The 22635-nt window shown below is 44.1% G+C and overlaps 1 protein-coding gene across 3 annotated transcripts in view; it reads left to right on the top strand.

The window, feature by feature from the left end:
* The window catches only part of svild (supervillin d), a 38808-nt gene extending 16553 nt beyond the window's left edge, over window positions 1-22255 (top strand). For all 3 annotated transcript variants that reach the window (XM_069518144.1, XM_069518145.1, XM_069518146.1), the window contains exons 3-29: window positions 818-852; window positions 3240-3301; window positions 5418-5512; window positions 6401-6506; window positions 7896-8434; window positions 8973-9105; window positions 14354-14501; window positions 14692-14763; window positions 14941-15027; window positions 15192-15375; window positions 15466-15638; window positions 16013-16174; window positions 16342-16478; window positions 16662-16809; window positions 17240-17385; window positions 17545-17720; window positions 17838-17973; window positions 18089-18389; window positions 18499-18653; window positions 18753-18855; window positions 19174-19381; window positions 19472-19605; window positions 19688-19843; window positions 20088-20231; window positions 20342-20454; window positions 20603-20758; window positions 21042-22255. In XM_069518144.1, coding sequence (XP_069374245.1) covers window positions 818-852; window positions 3240-3301; window positions 5418-5512; window positions 6401-6506; window positions 7896-8434; window positions 8973-9105; window positions 14354-14501; window positions 14692-14763; window positions 14941-15027; window positions 15192-15375; window positions 15466-15638; window positions 16013-16174; window positions 16342-16478; window positions 16662-16809; window positions 17240-17385; window positions 17545-17720; window positions 17838-17973; window positions 18089-18389; window positions 18499-18653; window positions 18753-18855; window positions 19174-19381; window positions 19472-19605; window positions 19688-19843; window positions 20088-20231; window positions 20342-20454; window positions 20603-20758; window positions 21042-21128 — 4096 coding nt within the window. In that variant the 3' untranslated portion in view covers window positions 21129-22255. The remainder of the gene's footprint in view (window positions 1-817; window positions 853-3239; window positions 3302-5417; window positions 5513-6400; window positions 6507-7895; window positions 8435-8972; window positions 9106-14353; window positions 14502-14691; window positions 14764-14940; window positions 15028-15191; window positions 15376-15465; window positions 15639-16012; window positions 16175-16341; window positions 16479-16661; window positions 16810-17239; window positions 17386-17544; window positions 17721-17837; window positions 17974-18088; window positions 18390-18498; window positions 18654-18752; window positions 18856-19173; window positions 19382-19471; window positions 19606-19687; window positions 19844-20087; window positions 20232-20341; window positions 20455-20602; window positions 20759-21041) is intronic.
* The last annotated feature ends 380 nt before the right edge of the window (window positions 22256-22635 follow it).

Genomic DNA, 22635 nt, shown 5'->3' with positions numbered 1-22635 from the left:
GTCTGGCTGTAGTCCACACTAAACTTACAATATTCCACCTTTGATATTATTTAATCAAATAATCTATTTGATATTTTTGACTGTAGTAAGAGATATTATCTAAATCACAGGTTTTAGTTTAAAGCCCTGATATGTTTTGTATAATATGACGTTTGTTTCACCCTCAAAATGTCACAAAGCCATCTTGCCTCACTCATTCTCATGTGTTTCCTTTAAACTGCTGGCTGCTGTTTGTATATATTTTGTTCTTTGTGTTTGCACAGTTTTCATTGGATGTGCTCGACATAAACAGTGGAACATGGACGAGGCTTTATCGAGCCAGTAACTTAAAAAACGTCTGGACTGCTACAGATTGACCGTATAGGCGAGCTTGGGACTCTCCCTTTTTCAGCAACCTTTGACCCCTCCCAGATGTCCACCATGACTCTCTATTGTGTGTAAAGCAGCCCCCCCCCCCCCCCCCCCCCCCCCCCCCCCCCCTATCCTGTTACATCATCACTGCTGCCCCACAGGCAGCTGCTGTCCCCATCCATATTTAACGCCCATTACTTAGAGATGAATGGCCATCCTCAGATACCACACAGACATTGCTGTTGTGTCAGTGCCATCATTAGTAAATTCACATCATAGAAGGGAGAGTAAGCATCGTATTGCAGCCCTGTTTTTATTTTTTGTAGTAGCTGCATGAATAAGGCTTGATGTAGACTCTTTTTCTGTATCGTTTGCAAGCTTTGGTCGTAGCAGCTGTGTCATCACATCACTGTGTTAGAGAGTGACCTCATCCGTCTCCATCTCTCTCTCTCCCTCTGTCTCGTAGGCGACGGGAAACCGATGACAGCGAGGAGCCACAAGGTAAGACGAGCCCTCCACTTTCGCTGACTCACTCCACATTGTTCCACAGGCTGCTCCAGCCCTTATCTCATTCAGGTTATCTCTTATTACTCAGAGTTATAGGAAGCTCATTAATGATGTCACAACTCCTACCTGGTTTATAGTTTGTTTATCTCATTAATATTGTACGACTGGAGGAGTGAAGGAAAGCAGATGCACTTGAAATGCTTGGCTGTGATTTGTTTGCTGTGTAGTTTAAATTGAATGTTGCGCTGCAGGCTGTGGTTTTCTTTTCTTCCAAAACACGGGAGATAATGTTTGGCTTGTGTTTGCAGATTTTTTGTTAAATTGTTTGTGTGTGTGTGTGTGTGTGTGTGTGTGTGCATGTGCGTGCTTACAGCTGAAATGTTTGATCCAATGAAATTACACTGGAAGCTTGTTTCAGTCAGTTAGCATTATGGACTAAATTTGGAGCCTGTTGCTATATAGAAATAGCTAAGTTTACACCAGAGCCGCTGGCTGCTGTTTCTGTCTCTGTCAGCCACCTGAGCCCACAGCCTGAGTGTGAGGGGCTCTGTCTGAGTGTGTGTGTGTGTGAACGAGAACCCTCTTACATAGTTCAGGAAGTCTGGGTGACCCTGTCTCAACAAACTTCATCAAAACAAAGAAGTTGTAAGATAAAGCTGTTATCATACTTCCCTTATCTCAGACCGTTTCTTTCATGAGTATTTAAATCACACTGACATGAGTTCTGTGTTTTTTCATCCTGTATGTTCTCAAACATTTGAACCTGTTAATCCAAATCATTAATTGAGACAAAAATGTGAATCACAATCTCATGATATACAAATTTTTTTGAGGACTTGATGAATTTGGGAACACAACAGAAATGATTGTGGTGACACGTCGGCCGCCTGCTGCCATAAAAACTACCCAGATAAGAAGAGGGGCAGAGAGAGAGGACGAGGATGAAAACAGCAGCACAGACGAAGTAACAGGGGAAGCTGAAGAGAGACAAGTTGAGCACTTTCGTTGAGAAGAAGTATGAGGCTGTGAGACAGGTCGGGAAGCAGAGTATGATATAAATAAAATCATGACACTGGCCTTATTGATTATGGAATAATCATGGCAAAAGCAACCAACGTACGGGCACTGAAAAAGAATACAAATACTTTTATTGTGAAACTGTAGCAGGTCAGAGGACGTTAGCTGAGCAGGCAGAGCTTCATATGTGCGTTCACAGTTCAAAAGCAAATGTAGCCACATGCATCACAGATCTCTGAATGTGTGAATGCACCCAAAGACGTCATGAGATCTGATCCCTCAGTACACACACGTGTTCAGATCACGCATCATGTATTCACTCATGTGCAGACACCAGTGGCCTCAATAAGGTCGAAGGCCTGTGTCTTAGCTGCCTCGTGTGATGGATGACGGCACTTATGGAAGAATCAGTAAAGTTAAGTGGAGGTTTTTCCATCTCTCTCTCTCTTGGATTGATGATGTAAGAAAAGTTTGGCTCAAAGTCAAAACTAGAGAGAGTCTGAGAGGAATCAACAGTCGACGATACTTAAAGTTTCATCATCTGATCTAAATCACGCTCAGCTCCAGTCAGCAGGGGAGCGTTGAATCATAAATCATAACCTGAGTATTAATAGACCTCAAGTGAACGTTTTCTTCCAGTGGAAAAGAGGAGTTTGTCAGAAACATGCCACTATTTGGATTTGCGTCTTCCTTTTGTTTTCTTTGGCTTGAAAAGTAAGATTGTTAGGACAATAAAAACACTCCTAAAGAAATGGGAGACTGGGATTAAGTGAGCTGATTTAAGAATTCTGTGTTGTGGTTGGAATACCATTAAATTTAATCGTTTCCTTTTTGTTCTGATTAGAAGTTAATTCTACTCTCGGGCTGGTTTTGATTAGATAAACTCACATGAGGATTTATTTTCATTCTCTCTCACACGTAAGTGCAAACACACGTCAACGTCGTCCTTCAAAGGGAATAATATCTCACTGTCACTCTCATTGTTGACCTGAAAGACTCCGACCTGAGGCCAGTGCACGTATCTCTTTTCATGAGTCAAGCCGGTGAGATTATATCCTGTCAGTTTTCCTGTCTGTACTTTTCAAGCTGTTTTCCCCTGTGAGGAAAACGTCCACTTGACCTGAAGTGTGTGTGTGTGTGTGTGTGTGTGTGTGTGTGTGTGTGTGTGTGTGTGTGTGTGTGTGTGTGTGTGTGTGTGTGTGTGTGTGTGTGTGTGTGTGTGTGTGTGTGTGTGTGTGTGTGTGTGTGTGTGTGTGTGTGTGTGTGTGCTCAGTGAGTCTGTGCTCAGTTCTTATCATCTGTGGATATCAAACACATCATCTCACTGTTGTTTCTATAACCAACCTTGTGTTTGTCTCTTTTAGTCGATGATACACATGTCAACTCCTCCAAGACGTCCTCTACATCCAAAAAGTCTCTTTTTAAGGTACAGTATCAAAGCTTTTCCTTCCATCTCCTGCATGTCTGTGTTACACAAATCACAAATAGCTTGAATATTTGCTCTTTGTCCTGTTCCATTGTTTTTCCACTGTCGTAGAAGCTTTCACTTCAGATTCTCTGTTCATACACATTTTCAACGTCATCAATGCGGCCACTTTCTTGTGGTGAGTCTTCTTGATCCTTCTCATTTGGACGTTATCCAGAGTTTTTACGAGGTGGCCGGCAGACGAAACTCCGGGGAATGTCCGCAGCAACTGACTCAAACATTTGCCTTCTCATATACAGCCCCTCTGGATAACATCAGCAGATTTCCCATAGTTCAGTATATGTCTGAAACTGAAAGCAGCTACTGATTCACACATGTCTCAACCATCTGCTTTTTTAAATCCTCTCTATATTTAGTTTCAAACACACAGTAAACCAAGCTCCAAAACATAAAAATGTATGAATGATGCTATATCTATATTTTATAACTGGTCCAGACTTCATCTTTTTCATTTTCCTCACTGATTTACTTTTCCAGAGCAGATGGTGTTTGCTTCAACTCTCCTCTCTGGAAGTGAGCTGTCCTGCACCTGGATGCAAACTTGGCCAAAGCCGTGACTTCAGCACAAACAGTTCATGGTTGTCTTAAACGCAGCGGTGGGAAAATAAAAGTCTAGAGGGTGCACTTCGGAAAACTTGATAATGTCCCCTCATCCAATGGGGAGATATACCCATGTGTGCTTAAAAATGAGCGGAGTATCGGGGTTTTCCCAGGCTGCTTGGGTTTCGGACGTGGTTAGGTTTCCTGATATTGGATGTAAATAGTTGTTCTAACTTGGCCTTCACAGAGCAGGAGCAGTGCCAAGGTTTGCCAAGTGAACCCAGATGGCAGCGAGTTGCTGTGCTGAAAACCCTGCTGGGAAAACAGGCTCCTCCAAAGAAGCTACATCTTACAATCACATTTTTTTCTCCCTCCATCCCTCCCTCTGTTCCTCCTTTTCAATGTCTCTCGTCTGAAAGTCATCAGCAGTGACAGATGCTCCTTCGCTGTCCTCACTTTTCCCTTATCGCTCTTCTCTCCTCCACAGTCTCTGTTGAAAGCCAGTGAGTCAGTGTCTCCAGCAGCAGCAGCAGGAGGAGTGAGGTTATAGTGCGTCTGCCTTCCAACATGGCAGAGGCGTGTTCATTAAGTCTTCTGGAGAAAGACACAGCTCATTTTAATTTTGAATTTCCAGAGTGTATTTAAAAAGAAGGCGATATATTCACACAGTTCTTTCTCTATAATCTGTATCGTAGTTAGAATGTGAGTGGCCTCTAATTCTGTTGCGCTTTGGTGTGTAATTTTGTGAAGAAGAAAAAAACAGCATTGGATTTCCGTTGCTTTCCTCACAGCTGGAGATCCACTTATCTTCACCGTGTCACCCCGGGGCAGCGGTGAACTGTTTACTGACACAGCTCTCCACAGCTGAGTCACACTTTATGCAGGTTTTTAGAACGTCTTGTGACTTTCCCCTGCTTTCAAACATGCGCTGAATTTTGGATATAAGGGCTGTTTGTGAGAACGCAAATGTCAAAGCCAGTTGCTCCGGACGTTTTCCAGAGGTTTTTCCAGCTAGCCCCCCCCCCCAGTTAGAGCAGGATATTCTCACTGTGGTTCACTGCAAGCGAGTGGACACGTTGATGACGTTTTTTAACATGCGGCAGACGCAAAACTGAGAAATTAAAAGAATACTAATACCTCAGAATTAAAGAAAAAAACTAAAACACAGAGCTTTCTGCAGCAGAATTTCGTACTAAATAGCAAATAAAGATACTTCCTTAAGGATCATTTACTGTGGAAAATGCAGCACTGGCAGTATTTGTCATTATTTAGTTTTTCTGCACTGTATGACTCAAGGTTGGGTATTTTTCCTCACAGTCCAGTAAAACTCTGCTTCACTATCTCACACCCACCACAGCATCGACCTCTAAGAAACTCAACATGTTTATCTGCTCCAGTGGAGGGGGGTGGAGCTTTACTCATTCATTCACTTCCTTGATCAAGGTTTGTTTACAGCCGAAGTCGTCGGATTTCTAAACTCCAGCTCCTAATCTTCAGCTCTTCTCTCTGCCTGTAGGACCTGGAGGGGACAGGAGATGGGAGCAGCCGTCGCCACGCCGATGATGCAGTAAAACGTCTAATGAGCAGTGAGGAGGACGAAGCCTTTACCAGGTGAGCAGGTTCACACGTTTCTTTAATGTCACCGATCTATCAGAGGAACCACATGTAAGCTTTGAAGTCGTCTTCGTCACCAGTCGAGTAAAAGATTTATCGATGGTGATACATTACATGTAAAACAGGAGCGGAGTGAAGAACTTTAAACCGAGGGACGCTCTCACACAGGCCGAGTGCAGAGGTAATTACAGAGCAATTGAAAGGTTGTGCATTGATGTGATTAACTGCAGAGATAAACCAGATAGACCTGCAGAGCCCGCCTTTATTACCTCCCTGTCTTGCACAGACACACACATACTGTAGGTACACAAACACTCATTGCTCTGTGGTAACCATGGTGATGCAAACCAGGCCGAAGTTAATAGTTTAAAAGTTTGAACTGTTTTCAGTTTCCCTCTCGGTTCAGTGCATTTTGAGCAAAGCTTCACTGTTTCTAATAAACTAGAAAAAACAATTTTATAGCGAAAAATCCACTTTGAAGAAATAACAACAAAAGCAAAATAATAACACTCACATTACAAGGAACTGCAATTCATCAATCTGTGTCTCAAAAAAACTCCTACCTCGTATGAAACCACATTCAAATCTGCAATTCAAACACTGTTCAGAAGATGAGCCATTAGTGAATTCTACTTTCATCGTCACAACACTGGTCCAGTGCCTAGATTGATAATGAAGCACCAAATGATTGTTTGTGTATTTCTGCAAAGCTCTTATTGTTAGAGATAATACAGGAGAACAATCATTCACACCGTTCCGTGCAAAACCTCCTGCAGCAGAACTTTTATTTAAACTGCACGAAGACGGATTCTTCAGGATTGAGTTTCAGTTTTTGATTTAACCTTTGTTTCCAACGTCTTTGTCCTTTTCTCCCTGATATTTCAGGCTTCATAAATCTGACACAGGCGAGACAATGGGGGAGAAGGAGGCCTCAGATGAACCTTCGTGGAACGAGCAGTGTGAATACGATGCCACCGCAGAGGGAAAAAAGGTGAGTTTTTCCTCGTAAAGGTATCTCAAAAATGTCACATGGTTTTCATAACTCAGAGGCTCGAATGCAGAAGTCATCTCTGTGGATTGTGTTTGGAAAGATAATATTTTTGACCAACGCTCACGTCTGAAAAATCTTACCGCTGCATGCGATTCAATTCCAGAGCTCTGACTCACCTCAGGCTTGGCTCCGTCATATTTACATTAGGTTTTTGTTTTTGCAGTGGATGTGTAGATTGTAATTCATTTTCAACACTGACACACGTCACCACATCTTAAAGTGATTACGCACACGCACTCGACTCCACAAGCGCCCCACGTGTTGTGCACATGGTGTTTTCCATCGAAGCGGCTCACCAGCTGGTTAGCGTTGCACTTTAACATCCAGTCAGCCTCAGTGTATTCTCCATCTCCCTCACAACCTTTGACCTGTCAGTAGCTTGTCTGCAGTTGTCTCATCTAAGAGATAAATTGAACAAACACAAATGGATTCGTTTTGTTTCTTCGTGATCGTTCACTGTGTTTTGAAACCTGTATTGTTAAAGAATATTAGTAGATAGATAAGAGTGAATTTTCATTTTTGGGTGAACTATCCCTCTATCTTGGATTACAAGAGAGTTTGCTATATTACTTCACATACGTTTTTCATTCCTGGAAAGCACAACAAACTGTTGTGTTGTGCCAAACAAGTATTTGAGATTTGTAGGCAAATCCTTCCGTCCCTCTCTCTCTCTCTCACACTGTTTCACTCTAAGATAATTTTCTTTTTTCTGTTTCTTGGGCAAGTTTCTTTCACAGGGTCGGAGCTAAAAGAGTAAAAAGCATGATCGCCTTTTAACAACATTTGATTCTGTGATCTCAGGAGTCTCCGAGCCGAGTGAAGGGTTAAGAGTTCTGAAATAGAAAGCGGAGTCAGACCATGCAGTGATTTAAGAGTTACCATTAGAATCTTAAACTGAATTCTGTAGTGGATGGGGAGCCACTGTCGTTCGGTGAGGACTTCATGATGTGTTCTCTACGTCCGGTGTTTGTGAGAGGTGAAGAATGAAGAATAAATTCCAATATTTAAAATTTGTAAGAAGCAGGTTTGAACAAGGCTCTGAATGAAATTGAGGTTTGTCCCATTTAACAGGTCACTGAAAGCTGAAACTACATGTTTGTGTACATGGTTGCATATATTTTAGTCTTTGAGACTTTGGGTAATGGGAGAATGTTTTTCCGTTTATGTGGAAATTGCAGAGGAGTCGCTGTTGGAAAATGTGCTCAGAGATAGTTATGTGCTATAATCAAGCGCAGTAGAACAAACTGCTCCTGCAGTTTAATAGTCTTTTCCAGATATTATAAATATAGTAGTAAAAGAAAACTCTGTCTCTCTTTCTGTCTCCACCAGCCTTCCAGTCTCCTTTCTGACAGCAAGCACAGAGACGCCTCTCCCCCTCCCTCCCCTCCCTGCCAGCCTGCCTCTCTGCAACGTCAAGACTCGGGCCCTCGAGGCATCAAGGGAATCCTAAAGAAAAGCCGCTCCACCAGCGTGGAGTCGGACCACAGCGAGGGCTCGACGCCTGAGTGCCCACCGGCTCGGCAAAGCAGCGTCACCCTCAGTCACCATGAGAGCGAGGAAGAAACACAGGAGGAGGATGAAGAGGAGGAGGAGGAGGAGGAGGAAGAGGAGGAAGAACCCGAGGATGAGGACAACGAGGAAAACGAAGGAGAGGATGAGTCATTGACTGAAGATGTCACAGACGGCGGGAGCTTCAGCATCAACAGACAGCACAGCGAGGGCAGCAGCAGCAGCAGCAGAGGAAGCTTTGAGGAGATGCAGAGTCCTTCGCCTGATGAGAGTCTGGAGAAGACGTCCACAGTGTCGGAGGATGTTGAGGAGCTGGAGAGCAGCTTGGATGGAAGTGTTGGCTCCTCCCACAAACAGAGGTCATTGGATGAACACTAACACAGCATCACAGTAAAGTAGTAAAGCAAAGGACTAAATTGTCTGATGAAGTTAATCACTAATGAATCAATTAGCAGCGCTCGTATGAATTCTAGCTTATGATCAATATTTAAACCTTATGAATTCATTTTCATCTGAGCCTTGAGACTTTATATAAAGATGGACGACGTGACAGCTCCCTACAGTGAGGCCAAAGGGCTTGGCTGCAGCACACGTCAAACCAGGCCTCCTCCATGTTAATGGATGGGACATGGACCAAACTAAATCGTAAATTCAGTGTTCATGTTTCCAGTGAGTTATTTGATGCAATAAAAACGGAGTGAAATGTCATGATTGACAGCTGAGACTGACTCATAAACGGTTGAACGAGTGTATTAGCGGGAACCCGCTACCACGGCGACATACCACAATGCTGACTGCATGGAATCTGGCTCTAAATATGCAAGATGGCAGTATTGGATTCATTTCTGGAACCCTTTCTATGGTTAAGCCGTATGTATTGTCTTTATCCGTTTTCAGACTGTCAGACTTCAGCAGTAAAGATGAGAAGAAGGACAGACTGAAGAAGTCAAAACCATCCGAGCTGATCCAGACGTCACTCGCCGATCGCTTCAATCAGCTCCACGATGCTGAAAATGCCTGGAAGAAAAAGGTGAGTGAGTTATTAGGCGACCTCTCCTTCAGTGTGGTGAGGTAAACTTGTTGGTCATGTGGGAGGAATAACAGGTCTGCAAGAGTTATTAAAAATTAAAGCCAATTTTTTTTTTTTTTCTTTACAATGGTGTTGGTTTTAATGAGCAGATCCTGCCACATGTTGAGGTTTCCCCTCAGCGTCGTTCACAGGGAAAGACAGATTTGGCCGTGCACACATTTCTTCCTCTGCTGAATCAGCTCGTTTCCCTCGGAGCTGCTGCCAAGAGGGCGTGAGGTTCGGAGGGCTCGGGGGTTGCAGCAGATTTAGAAGTGGTGTTGCCAAAGCCAGTGATCCAGAGCTTAGTTAGCCTCACAAAGAGAAAGAGAGACACACCCTCCCTCCCTCCCCCTCCCTTAGAAAAATAAAACCTAACACCGCGAACAAACACCTGCAAACCTTCCACGCTAATGCCTGCTTCCTTTACTGGGTTTTACAGAGTCTCTCTTCTCCTCTTCTCAAAGTTAGAAAAATAATTCCTCTCCACAAGTGAGCTTTGTGTTCTTCATACACTTTCACAAATGGATATAAACATGCAGAGGATTCAGCGTTTCATAGACACAGACACGTTTTGAAGAAGTGATGAAAGTCCACGGAGGTTACTACGTGCCCCCCCCCCCCCCCCCCCCCAAAAAAAACCCATTAGACTATATAATAACCCTCATAAGGACCCTTTGTAATTAGCTAATGATATTCCAGTGGAGGAAAAACCAAAACGACTGAAGTGATGACATGTTTATACGTATGAAGCTTCTCTGCGCTCGATGACTGTCGAGGTCAGGAAACCTCTTGGGGTTTTTTTTTTTTTTTTATGGTTTGGCTTCATCCTTCATCCAAAGATGAGCTAAACTTAGAATAAATCCACTTTATAAGAAAGTGCGGGCCGCCATAATCTTCATTCATTTAAATACTGATGTCATGTTACATTTGAAGGGTCTGTTTTCATTATGATAAATCAACAGAGTCCATGTAATTTAGTGTAATTCCGTTAATGGCGCAAAGGCTGCAACCGCAACCTAAAAGAGTCTGCAGACTCCTTCCTTTGATTCAGTATGATTCGGTCTGGAACTTGTTCTGCTACTGTTGATCTCTGGGAAACTAAAGCCGCTGTCGGACAGAAACTCAAGACAATTGGGTCTGGACATTATCCGGAGTTTGGAACACGCAGAACCCAGGATTTAACGTTTGAATCCGGCTGCAGAGATCATGTGTTTTTGTTTATTTCTTTCGCTGACATGTTCGTCTGTGTTTTCTCCGTTAATGACTCCTCTTTGTCATCCAGAGATATCGATTTTCTCCCGCTGTGTTCCCACATGAGCTCATTCAGACTTTATCCAGAGTTTTTACAACTGGAGAAACTTCAAACTCCAATTTCAGGAGACTATCAGGATTTCTGTGCCTGTTCTGACTCACATCAAAAAGTTTTATCTGTGTGGCGTCCAGTAGAATTTGATAATTCTTGTTACATTTCTACCTTGAAGAAAAAGCCCTTTTGGTTTTCGTGTTCAGGCTTGTCGATCCATCTGGTACCCTGCCAAGCCCAAACAGATGTTGTTGCTCTTTGTTTGATATGTGGGAGACCAGGGAATGTAACATGCATGGTACACACCACGGTCATCTCCAACCAGCTCCAGATGTTTCCTGTAAAGCCCGCTACGCTGCTCCGTGCTCCGTGCACCGTGGTCGTGTTGTAAAGTGAGGCCTCGTTGTAAATTAAATTTAAAAGTCTGTCGTGTTTTGGATAATGATCGTTAATAATAAGTTACTTTGACTGTTTGCAGCCTTTCACCAGTTAATGATTAATGTTATCCACAAAAGAAAACTGCTGCTCTGTCAATATCAATTCAGGTTTTGGAATAAGTTACAAATTTTAGAGTCCTTTACAAAATCCATGCAGACATTAGAATAATATTTGAAAGGTTTTGTTTTAAATCCTGCCGGATTTGCTAAGTGTCTAGTTTTTGTTTCCCAGCGATGACTCACCGTAGACGAGTCTCTCCACAAATCAAAACACTGACACCGCAGCTCCCCCACAGACATGTCACTCCATTAACACTCAGTGGGAAATATTGTCTCTGAGCCGCGGTGATTCCCAGAAAAAAAAATAGCTGAGATAATCAGTTAAAGATGAGTTTATTAAATCCAATTTATTACGATTCCCAACTAAATCATGAAGCCAGATTCCTGCTGTGGGAAGTCAGGATGATTCACATGTGCATCGCTCTCAGTTTATGGTGTTTTGCTCTCTCCTCATGCGTTGTTATAAACAGTCTGTTTCCCTTTTGCCTTTTCTCTCACTCTCCCAAAACGTGATGCCAGGTTTCAAATGACCCGTGTCTGTTGGTCTTCTAAGCTGAAACCAGCTCACGACAGCTGCTGCAGTCTGACTTTGCCCTACCTTGCTCTTTCTCCTCCAGATCGTTTTTCTTTCCTCTTCTCTTCCTACAACTTCCTCTTCCTTTCTACCCTTCTTTCCAGTTTCCTCTGTCCCCCAACTGTGGACCCTTTTTTTGACACCTGCCTGTCAGCCTTTCCCTGTCCCTTCAGGTGAGTGCGTATGTATGAGGCAACCTGCATGGAAGTCACATCTTCATATTCCATCCTTCTCACTCTACCTGTGCCCTGCACAATCTCTCACACGCTCTGAGGAATCAGAGCTGTCGACACACTCGTTGTTGCTACATGAATGCGGTTTGCTGGCCCTCGGTTGGTTGATATCTGTGTCAGTGGTTTGGCGGAGGAGCGGCCTGCTCCGTACAGTCAGGCAGGGCTGAGAAAAATAGTTTCCTGTGAGGCTTTAAGGCCCCAAGCTCTTTCCTTTCCTCCCCCGTCTCTGGGGTCTTGTCAGCCCAAGGTATTCCCCTCCTCTGATTGACTCCAGAGATGGGCTGCTGGTTGGAGGGGCTGTGTCAGTGCGGGAGAATGCTGCAGGGCTGTGACACATATTGTAGCATGACTGTTCAACCTTTGCTTGTTTTGTTAGACGGACACGGCCGCAGTGGAGAAGGTTGCGATAACGTCTTGAGAACGACCACGTTGTTGTGTCTGTGATGTCACTGAATACATCTCGAATCCTGTGTTGAAATGGATTCCTCGTGTCTTATGGTCGTCTCACGATTGGCTTCGCTGTCCCCCCATGATTTCCTGTGGTACTGCTTCTTTACTTTTGCTTCGTTCGTATCCAGAAGCTTTCAGAAGACAAATAAGGATGAAATGAATGCAGAGTCCGTACAAAAGGATTTCTTCATTTATACATGCGCGTCTATTATAAAAACCTAAAAACTCACATCCCCACTCATTCCCCGCTACATCCAGGACCTGTGGGTGCAGAAACATCTGTGTGTGAGTTTGTGTCAAATTCTCCGATGTTGTGAAATCAGTCGTCCACTTTGATGTCCGGCCGCAGCGTGTCGTCTCTCTGCATGTCGGTGGGATTAAATGTGTTGCTTTGAACTTTGTCTCATGTCACGCTAATATTTGAACACAATGTGCAACGTGTTTGACATTAGAGGAGGAAAAAGTCTGTTACCACTTGTACCTTTGCCATTGTGTGCGGTGAGGGGGGGAGGGGGTGGGTGAGTGGAAGATTGTTTGAAAGAAACTGAAGTTTGCTCAGAATGAGACAGTTTGACTGTTTAATTTTTTACCTTGAAATGAAAAGTAAAGAAAGTATTAAAATATCAGGACTTTCAAACTGAGGTGCGTTTGTTAGAGCAGCAGCTCCTCTGGTTCAGCAGGTTGGAGAATTACTTTTCTTTGTCAAACACGATAAAAACATGACAAACTTGAATATGTCTGGGTTTTGGAATGTCGGCTAAATAAAACAAACAGATTTAAAATGTCACTTTCAGCTCTTGAGAAATTTGAATGGGAAAATTGCCATTGCAAATCCTCCAGCCTCCATCCCATCAATTTCCTACATTCACTTACATTTCGAGAATAGACTATTAATACCGTTCATGGACTTTTCCTTTTTCTAATGCCTCACTGACATCGGCCTGGCTGCAGTTCAACATCTTTTTCATCTTAAAGCTTTTGACATCTGCGGCTGTTTAAGTTGACTCTGCAGAACCAACAGCAGAGCTGGTGTTTTAAGTTGCAGACTGACAGTCAGCAGATCACACAGACCATCTTTCATCCACTGAGAAAATTCCTTTATGACTGTAACAAGCTACATTCGGTTTTGGGGAAACATTTGTTTATCATTCACTTTAATTTCATGCAGCACAAAACCGCTCTGTCGCCCTCATATGAATAAATGTTGTATGTTTCAGAACACACAGTAATTTACAGTGAATACATTCAAACAAATCAAGTGTGTAGAGTTTTTGTTTGTGTTTTTTTTGTCTTCTTCTGCCTGTTTAGTCAGCAGCTGCTCAACAGTTGTCTTCAACATCATGTTTCTCGTCTGCTTGGAAGTTAATTTCGGTGTTTCAGGAATAGATTTTCTCGAGGGTTACCCACTGCTGAAAGGAAGTTGATGCTCATGCTACATTACCCCCAGTGAATTACTCATTATAAGTGAAAGAGTAAGGGGTGGCAGCTTGTAAAAAAAAAAAAAGCCCAGACAGCACAATAAAACGCTTCAAATATTCAGGAGTGGAATATCATTAATTACTGTTCCACATCTCCGGGGGTCCACTGGGACCAGGGGGCAGTAAACCTCTGCTAATTCATTTTTATGGTTGAGTTCAGGTGCAGAAATGACAGCAGGAGTAAATCATGTATAAAAGCTCTGCTGTGTACGGGGTGATGGACGGCCTCGGTGTATACACAGGGATTCTGTGTTTTATTATCAGGACTCAACATCCTTCATGCCTTTTTGTTGTAAAAATAAAGCTTGACTTACACAGTAAGAACTTCTGTGGAACTATTTGCTTTCTCCTCCAGAAATCATGAATAAAATAATGTTTTTTTTCATAGCTGGCTTAGATAAAATAATGCCTGCCTGTGTGTTCGCTTCACTACATTATCGTCTTTCACCATCATCAGTAATCTCCCTTTCCTGTCCTCATGCAACCTTTCTTGCTGACTCATGGATTTGTGTGTGTGTGTGTGTGTGTGTGTGTGTGTGTGTGTGTGTGTGTGTGTGTGTGTGTGTGTGTCCTCAGAACTGCAAAAAAACAAAAAAGTTAAACGGACAGTAGATTAAAACATTTTTACTCCTTACGAAGATTCCATGTCTGAAATTGGATTTTATTCTCCACAGAAGTCCGGTGTAGAAATGGAGCCCAAGATGTCGCTGACGGAGCGGATGAAGATCCTCAAGGAGAAGGAGGAGCAGTGGAAGAACAAAGGCAAAGGAGCAGCCAATGACTCCGTCCAGTTCACTGTGGCTGGACGCATGGCCAAGAGAGGTGAGTTTATTCTGAGGGGATTTCACCCGGAACGAGAAAACAATAACAGCAACAGCGATCAGGAAATGGATCCTGTGATATCGAAGTCCACACGTGACCAATCAGGATTCAGTTTCAGGAAGATATCTGTCACATGAATGTGTCACAAATAATGATCATGAGCTCTAATTCTCCCCCCGTGTTCCATCAGGTGTTGTCTCAGAGGAGTCGCCTCTGAACGCTCTCAAGAAATCTAACGCCACGCCTGTGAAGCCGCATGAAGGTACGATCGCTGAGTCAATCACCATATGGATGATTGAACTAGGCTCTTGTGGCCGTATGTGTCGTATGTGCCACTAATTCAAGATGACAAAGTTATTTACTGACTTTCAAAATTAATTATTTAATTGTTCTGCAACAAAACCACAATTTAACAGACGTGTTTGTTTCTAATGGACAGAAATCTCCAGTAGATCTGATGTGAAGGTGGAAGGAGATAAACGTCTCGACAAACTCGAGTCCTTCCTCGACAAGCTCCACAACAAAGGTACAGTCCAGCTGTTGCTTAGTGTTTTCCACATAAGTTTATATTTAACTATACATTGTGTTATCATGGACTTACTCTTGTCCTCACACTTGAAGCCAAAAGCACAAATATCCGATGGTCTGTGTAACACTTCCTGTTTTCTCATGTTGTGGCGGGCGGGTCAGGCGTGAGCAAAAGCAAGACGTCCACCATTGAGGTGACGGCAGAGACGGAGAAAGAAGTGATGACCCTGGATGACGAGGAGACGTTCGGTAACTTCTACAGATCTGTCTCACCCTCCGCGCTCCAGGACTCCAGCGTGGTCGTCACAGAGGAGGACCTCAGCCAGATTCAGGCCGATACACCAAAGTCAGTAAATTCACCAGTGGCTTTTCAAACATATCCTAACCATTTCACTTAAAAGTATTATTAAAACACTTGTATTTACTTTATTATTAGACTCATCTCAGCCGTAACAGAACACAAGCGTGCAGTGCGACCCGCCCGGAGAAATCAGGGCTCCAGGAACCCTCTTCGAGCTCTGGCTGCCCGCAACGACCTCCGGCAGGTTTACACCGAACAGAGGCTCAACGTGGCCTCAGTGGAAACCAAGAGGATCCAAGTGGAGAGGAGTAAGATTCTTAAAAGTTTGATAGAACGTAAATGTGTGCACTGTAAACACTCAGCATACAAGCAAAAACTATCAGTCAGATGATCTGAGGTTCTGAGCAGCTCTAATAGTTTTCTACCTGACATATGTTTCTGTGTCTCTGCTGACTGTGTACTCTCTATATTCAGTTCTCTATTTATACTCTGCACAGACTTGGCTGACCTTAGTGACCTTTTCACAATAAAAGAGGAAACGTGACATACATACTTACATGCTTACATGTAGTATGTGCCACTTTGTGGTTTTCACTTTTGGACGGCAGATTAAATCACTCCACAGTTATGATTCAAAATTCTTGCAGTAGTTGCTAACCGTCTTGTTCGCTCTCCCCATCAGTGGCAAAACACTCCAAGCACAACCTGGCCGACGTGGCCCTGGCGGGTCTCGCCAGCAAGGAGAACTTCCGCAAAGTCAGCCTGCGCAGCGTCAAGTCCACAGATGTTGTGACCAACAACAGTGCGCTGCCTTTCAACAAGCTCATGCTGATTCGCATCAAAGGTCAGAGACACGAGAGAATGTGCTGTGTGTTTGTTTTCTACGAATACCTGTTGAATGCTGCCTGCAACACTTATTTACACTTAAAGCTCCTCTCAGGTGTGTTTGTTAAGAATATGAAGTTAGTTTAATTGTGCGATAAATGCAATATGTGCGGTTTCTGTCTCTAGGTCGGAGGCACGTCCAGGTGCGCTTGGTGGAGCCCACAGCTCACTCTCTGAACAGCGGCGACTGCTTCCTTCTCATCACGCCAAAGCACTGCTTCATGTGGAGCGGAGAGTTTGCCAACGTCATTGAGAAAGCCAAGGTAGCGAACCTCACGCAAACTGAGAATGTTTCAGAAGCAGCATCGTGTTCAGACAGGTGCTGCTTCAGCTTGATTAAGTTCAAACTAAAAAATGCTGCCGAAGGACACAATTTAAAGAAAGAGACAAATCTTCCACCCGCGTTCAGCTGTAACACGTTGTACATTATGTCTCCGTGTGACCAGGCTTCAGAGATGGCATCGTTTGTTCAGGCCAAGAGGGACCTCGGCTGTAAGGCGCCGCAGGTGACGTTGCTGGAGGAAGGAATCAACACTGAGAGCAGATGGGCCAAAGAGTTCTGGAGTCTGCTGGGAGGAAAGACCAAATACAGAGGTGCATGCAAACACACATTTGTTATGTTTAACAGCAGCAAATAAGGTCGTCTCGGCTCATCACATACAATGAACAGCTCACTTCTTCTGCTTTCTCTCTGTCCTGGCTCAGCAGCAAAGATAGACAGACTTCCAACATCTTATTAAGGCCTTGAAGTCAAAGTAAAGGAGAACAGTGGACTATTTGTCTTACACTTTAATACAGCTTGATCAATTCTATAATACTGACTGACTTAGAAGTTTGTGGGTATCCCTTGTTGTTCTTAAGAACACTTCAGGCATGTTGATGTTTTCTGACTCGGGCTTGAAGCCTGGTTTAACATTTGAAGGATCGCCTGTCTTACCGTGCTGCCTCCCCTGCTGTCCTGCACATATGCTTACCTTCTTCTCTCCGCAATGTGTGTGTGTGTGTGTGTATGTGTGTGTTATAGGCGCAGGGGAGCCGGAGGAAGATGAGCTGTACGAGACGGGGGTTCTTGACTCTAATGGGGTGTACAGACTCCAGGGAGAGAAACTGGTGCCTCATGATGATGCATGGGCCTCCATCCCGAGTGTCTCCTTGCTCGACTCTAAGGAGGTAAAAACCACTAAGAGAGTAACGGACCCCATAAAAGTTTAGGTCCTGCATAGAAAGTCTGATGCTTCTCGTTGTCTTGCATGGTGTGATAACGGCTTTAACACCCAGACATGCTCTCTGTTCTGTTTCCTTGCTGCTGCCGCCGACACCTCAAACCAGGTGTTAGTGTTTGACTTTGGCGGTGAAGTGTACGTGTGGCACGGGAAAGACGTGCCCTTGGGTGACAGAAAAGTAGCCGTCAAACTCGGCAAACAGCTCTACAGCGGCAGCTACGACTACAGCAGCTGCAGAGTCAACCCTCTGGATGCCTCCTGCACGAATAAGGATGTGCCACAGTGAGTGTGACACAAGTTATTAAGGTTATTGGTTGTGTTATTGTAGCCCCTAGTGGTTTTATTTGGTCAGTACACCTACACAACACTTAACTGATAGCGTGTGGGTGTGATATCCAGGCAGGGGGAGGGTCGTCCGAGCTGGGCTCTGTTTGGCCGGCTGTCGGAGCACAACGAGACGTCACTGTTCAGAGAGAAGTTCCTGGACTGGGCTGAGAAGAAGAAAGAGGAAGCAGCTCTAGCTGAGGAAATCAAGGTAGAGGAGATCAGAAACATCAAGCAATGGAATAACTGATATATTCATACATTTGCATTTTTAACTAAGTTAAGTAACAAATTAAAAACCAAGTAAAAACGTTCTGTCTGCTCAGAGTCCGGTCCATTCCGCTGTCCGCTCCCCATTTGACTTGGAACTGCAGCCGTGCGATGCCAGAGAGCTGCTGGACAACGAGCCTGAGCCGGTGAAGACCGTCCTGGAGGGAGTCAATGTCCAGCGGGGCCACGGCCTCGTGAGGACGGAGGACGGGAGGCAGGCAGAGCTGGCTACTATAGCTGTAGACGCCTGGCACATTAAAGAGCACAGTGAGGAGGAGCTGCCCGAAGAGAGTCTGGGCCAGCTACACGAGGGCGACGCCTACATCATCCGCTGGAAATACTCCGTCACCACACTTGGTTAGTCGGGTTTTTAAAAAGTCAACAGTTTATCCAGGCATCACTGAAAAGTTGGGAAATACAAATTGTAACTGTGGCAGATTTCATCACTGTGTTTCTGTTCCGTCAGTGGGGAAGCGGCAGAAACCCGGAGAGCTGAGCGCCGGAGCTCCCGGTCGAGAGAGGACAGCGTGTTTTTTCTGGCAGGGCCGACACTCCAGCATCAGCGAGAAAGGAACCTCAGCTTTAATGACGGTGGAGCTGGGCAGCCACAGGGGGTCACAAGTGGGTCGCACTTCATCACACCATCAATAAAATGTTCCTGTTTAGCAGTTAGTTCGTTGTAAAAGTTTGACCTTCCTCATCTGGTTTGTTTGGATCCAGGTGTTGGTGAGTCAGGGGAAAGAGCCGCCATGCTTCCTCCAGCTCTTCCAGGGAGGTTTGATCATCCACAAGGGCAGCAGAGAAGATGGAGCCAACAACACAGGTAATAGATTTTATTTTAAATTCTTTTCAGCTCTGAAAAATATTCCCACACTCCTCCTCACACTTAATTTGTAACCCCAGTAAACTTTTACCTCAGGAGGTTATTGTCTCAATCACTCGTTTCAAATCTTCTCCTGTGTAACATGATCTTAATTTTCATGGGCGTGTCCTCGAGTCAGGCTCATCCCAGATGCTGAACATGAAAACAGCAGCTCACAGACCAATGCACGTCGTCCGAGCGGGTCTCCACTTAGTTCAATCTCAGAGACTTGTGCTAACACCCAGGTTATGGATATGTTCTCGCCGTGTGTGTGTCCAGGTGGCTGGAGGTTGTTCTGTGTCCGTGGCGAGGCAGAGGTGGAGGCCTCGCTGGTGGAGGTGAACTGCCAGAGCTCCAATCTGCGCTCACGTGCCAGTCTGGTGCTTCTTAATGCCCAGAAAGCTAAGCTGTACCTGTGGCACGGCTGTAAAGCACAAGCCAGGGCCAGGCCGGTCGCAAAGAGAGCTGCGGACAAACTAACCCAGAGGTAAGACACGTGCAGGTGTGTGCAATGGATGCTCCTGTTGTACCGGCTGTGTAAAATAAGTGCATGTATTATTTTCTGTGGGTGTGTTAGATGTCCCTCAGAGTTGGGTCTGAGCAGCAGCAGCAGTGTGAAGGTTGAGGAGGTGGAGGAAGGAGCTGAACCCTCTGAGTTCGTGAAGGCTCTGGGCTTAAAGGACAAGAAGGCGTACGACTGTATGCTGAAAGGTTCGTCCTCACACTGACGCATCACTACAAACCACTCACATGCTGAGTCATCTCATTAACGAGAGCTGCACGTTGCCCCCAGATCCCGGGAAGTACAACTACACAGCCCGGCTCTTCAAGCTGAGTGCCAGCTCTGGGGTTTTCGAAGGGGAGGAGCGGCTGTACCCTGCTCGGGTGACGGAGGGAGTCATGGCGATGCCGTTCCTGCAGGAGAACCTCTACATCTCACAACAGCCAGGTACCACTGATGCTAGTATCTGCCCCCCCCCCCATCTCTAAAACATTCAGTTCCACTTTGCTGCCTGTTTAAATCTCGGACTGATGAAAACTTGTCACGGTGATTTTGTTTAAAAGACACTTTTGTTCACTTCCCTGTCTCTGGATTTCAAAGTGCAAACTTCAAACCGTCACAGCAACAGCAGGAGACTCATTTACCTCTCAGTCTGAAACCCTGTGTAATCCTGGCGTCATTACTTCTCCAGCTCTGTTCCTGCTGGATAACCGTATGGAGGTGTACCTGTGGCAGGGCTGGCAGCCTGAGGACACGCAGCGCACCGGCTCTGCTAAGATGCGCTGGGACAACGAGAGGAAGTGTGCCATGGAGACGGTGCTGCAGTACTGCAAAGGTCAGAGGTCGCACGCGGGAGGAATCTTTGCTGAGAGTGTATTAGAGCTGAGTCGTTCACATTATTTGTCACTGAATTCAAAAGCATCATTCACCTTTTGTCGTTTACAGAGAAGAACCCTCGGCGCCCCCCTCAGGCGTATCTGGTCCACGCAGGCTGTGAACCCCTCACCTTCACTAACATCTTCCCGTACTGGCAGAAAGATTCCAGCATCACCCCCGAGGTGAGAGACCTTTCTCTTTTTACTGTGATGTGTCTGAGCATCGCAGCTTCGACTCAAAATAAATCTTTCCTGCTGTTCTGTTGTGTAATTTGAGCTAAATGAAAACCACAGTTTTACATCTGTTTACCTGTTTTGCGTGTGTGAGCAGGGGGAGAGCTCTAAGAACAAGGTGGTCTTGGTGAAGGAGGCGCTGTCTAGGCTCAGTAAGGAGCAGTACTCCATCGAGGAGCTTACACGCAAACCACTGCCAGAGGGAGTGGACCCACTGCGCCTGGAGGACTACCTGTCCGACCAGGACTTCAAGGTGGGACGCCTACACTTCACCACCAGGAACATTTAAAAAAAAAAACTCAAGCGTTTGTAAGAAATGTCAAATTGAAAGTAGAAACTTTTTGACAGTTGCATTTTTGTTTTGCTGATGAGACGTTTATATGGTTTGTATGTGACGGCATGTTAGAACAGATACCCTGAATAAGTATACAAACTTATAACTTCCTAATTATTATTACATGGATAAGTAATTATACAGCTCTAGACCAGAAAGTTTGTCATTTGTAAACTGTGAATGTTTCCTCTGTGTTTTTCAGACACTTCTTGAGATGAGTCGAACGGAGTTCAACGCGCTGCCAAACTGGAAGCAAAAGAATCTGAAGAAAAGCAAGGGTCTGTTTTAAAACCTTTTATTTACACACACTTGCTTCTTCTTCATGTTCTCTGCAGCTTTTCTTACATTTTTTTTTTTATTCCAAGAAAAAAGACATTGTCCTTATTTTGTCGAGGATAAAGAAAAGCGAATGTACAATTTTGTTCAAATGTTGATTTATTTTTAATCGCAATTCCATTTTTAATGTTTCCTTGTCTCCTTGACAATATTTTACTCAACGATTATGTGCAATTGTTAATCTTTTCATGAAATGTTTTCCTTGTCTGGTGAAACAAAATAGTTACCCTCATATTATAAATATGTAAAATACTATAAATGAATGTGTTTTTGTGTTTACACCAGACTTGTTGATTTTCTGGTGACAATGTATTCTGTATGAAAGTTGCCTGTGGTGTCAAACTGGGGGAGTTATTCATCGATTTGACGCTCTGAGGTCGAATTGAAGCAAAAACAAATCACAGCTCAGAGAACAATCCCCGTTATTTGAGGTCGGCTGAAAGAAAAGTGCTGGTGTCAAACTAAACTTTTTTTATTCCAGGTGACTAAACAGAAAAAATATTTGTTTTTATTTGTATCTGTCATAACCAAAAAAGTTACCCCAAAAGATTTTCATATTAATTTCAGCAAAAAAAATTGTGAAAATTTGACACGAAACACAAAACTGACACTTTTTTTACCAAGTGTGGTACGAGATATTTCCTGGTTCTCGTAATTAACTGCCTATAAACCGGTTGCTTGGGACCAAATCTAATCTTTTGTCTCGTTATAAAGGGTTTCTGTATGTGAAAGTGTGCGTGCATGTACTGTATGTGTGTAAATGTACAACTAAAAGTATTAAGTGTGTGTGGACGTGAGACTGTGTGCGTTATCTGTGCTCCTTCTATAAGTTTATGTTTATATACACAACATACTGTCGATATGTGTCCGCCCGTGATGTGCAAATGAGAAAACGTGTTTTTCCGAACAATCTCATCTTCATTTGTGACAATGTGCATCTTTTTTGTGATATATAGGATCTGCATTATATGTGGAGTCAGCGACCAGGTCAGCATTTATTTCTGAAACATTGGTGGTTTTGGGGGAAAAAGAGATGTGAACGCTCCAACTCCCTTTTTAAAATAAAATATTTAAAAAGTGTTTGGATTGTTGGTCGTTCTGATCTTTCTGAGCAGCACCAGCGTGGACGAGACGACACTTGAGTAGAACAACAGCACGAGGCATTGTTAATGTTATTGGTGGTTTTACACAGTTTGTCTGTTGTCTGTTGTGAAAAGAGCTGCTGGGATCAATATTTCAACAGTTACTGCAGAACGAACACTGTGCTTGTTTAAAAAAAATCATTTATTTCACTGCTGAGTGTTTTTATTGGGGGTTTTCAAAGGGAGAGCTTGGCTGATAATGGAGTTTTGTGATCTGACGCAGCGTGAATCATTTTTTATACAGATATATTGGCTGATTATACATTCAAAGAAAATTTTAAATAGTTCCCAGGGTGTCGTTATCGAACCTTAATGACA

Source organism: Paralichthys olivaceus, chromosome 21 (genome assembly GCF_024713975.1).
Source record: "Paralichthys olivaceus isolate ysfri-2021 chromosome 21, ASM2471397v2, whole genome shotgun sequence".
In the NCBI taxonomy this organism is placed as follows: Eukaryota; Metazoa; Chordata; class Actinopteri; order Pleuronectiformes; family Paralichthyidae; genus Paralichthys; species Paralichthys olivaceus.
The sequence above is the reverse complement of the archived record's forward strand: the minus strand, read 5'-3'. Positions and strand labels throughout refer to the sequence as shown.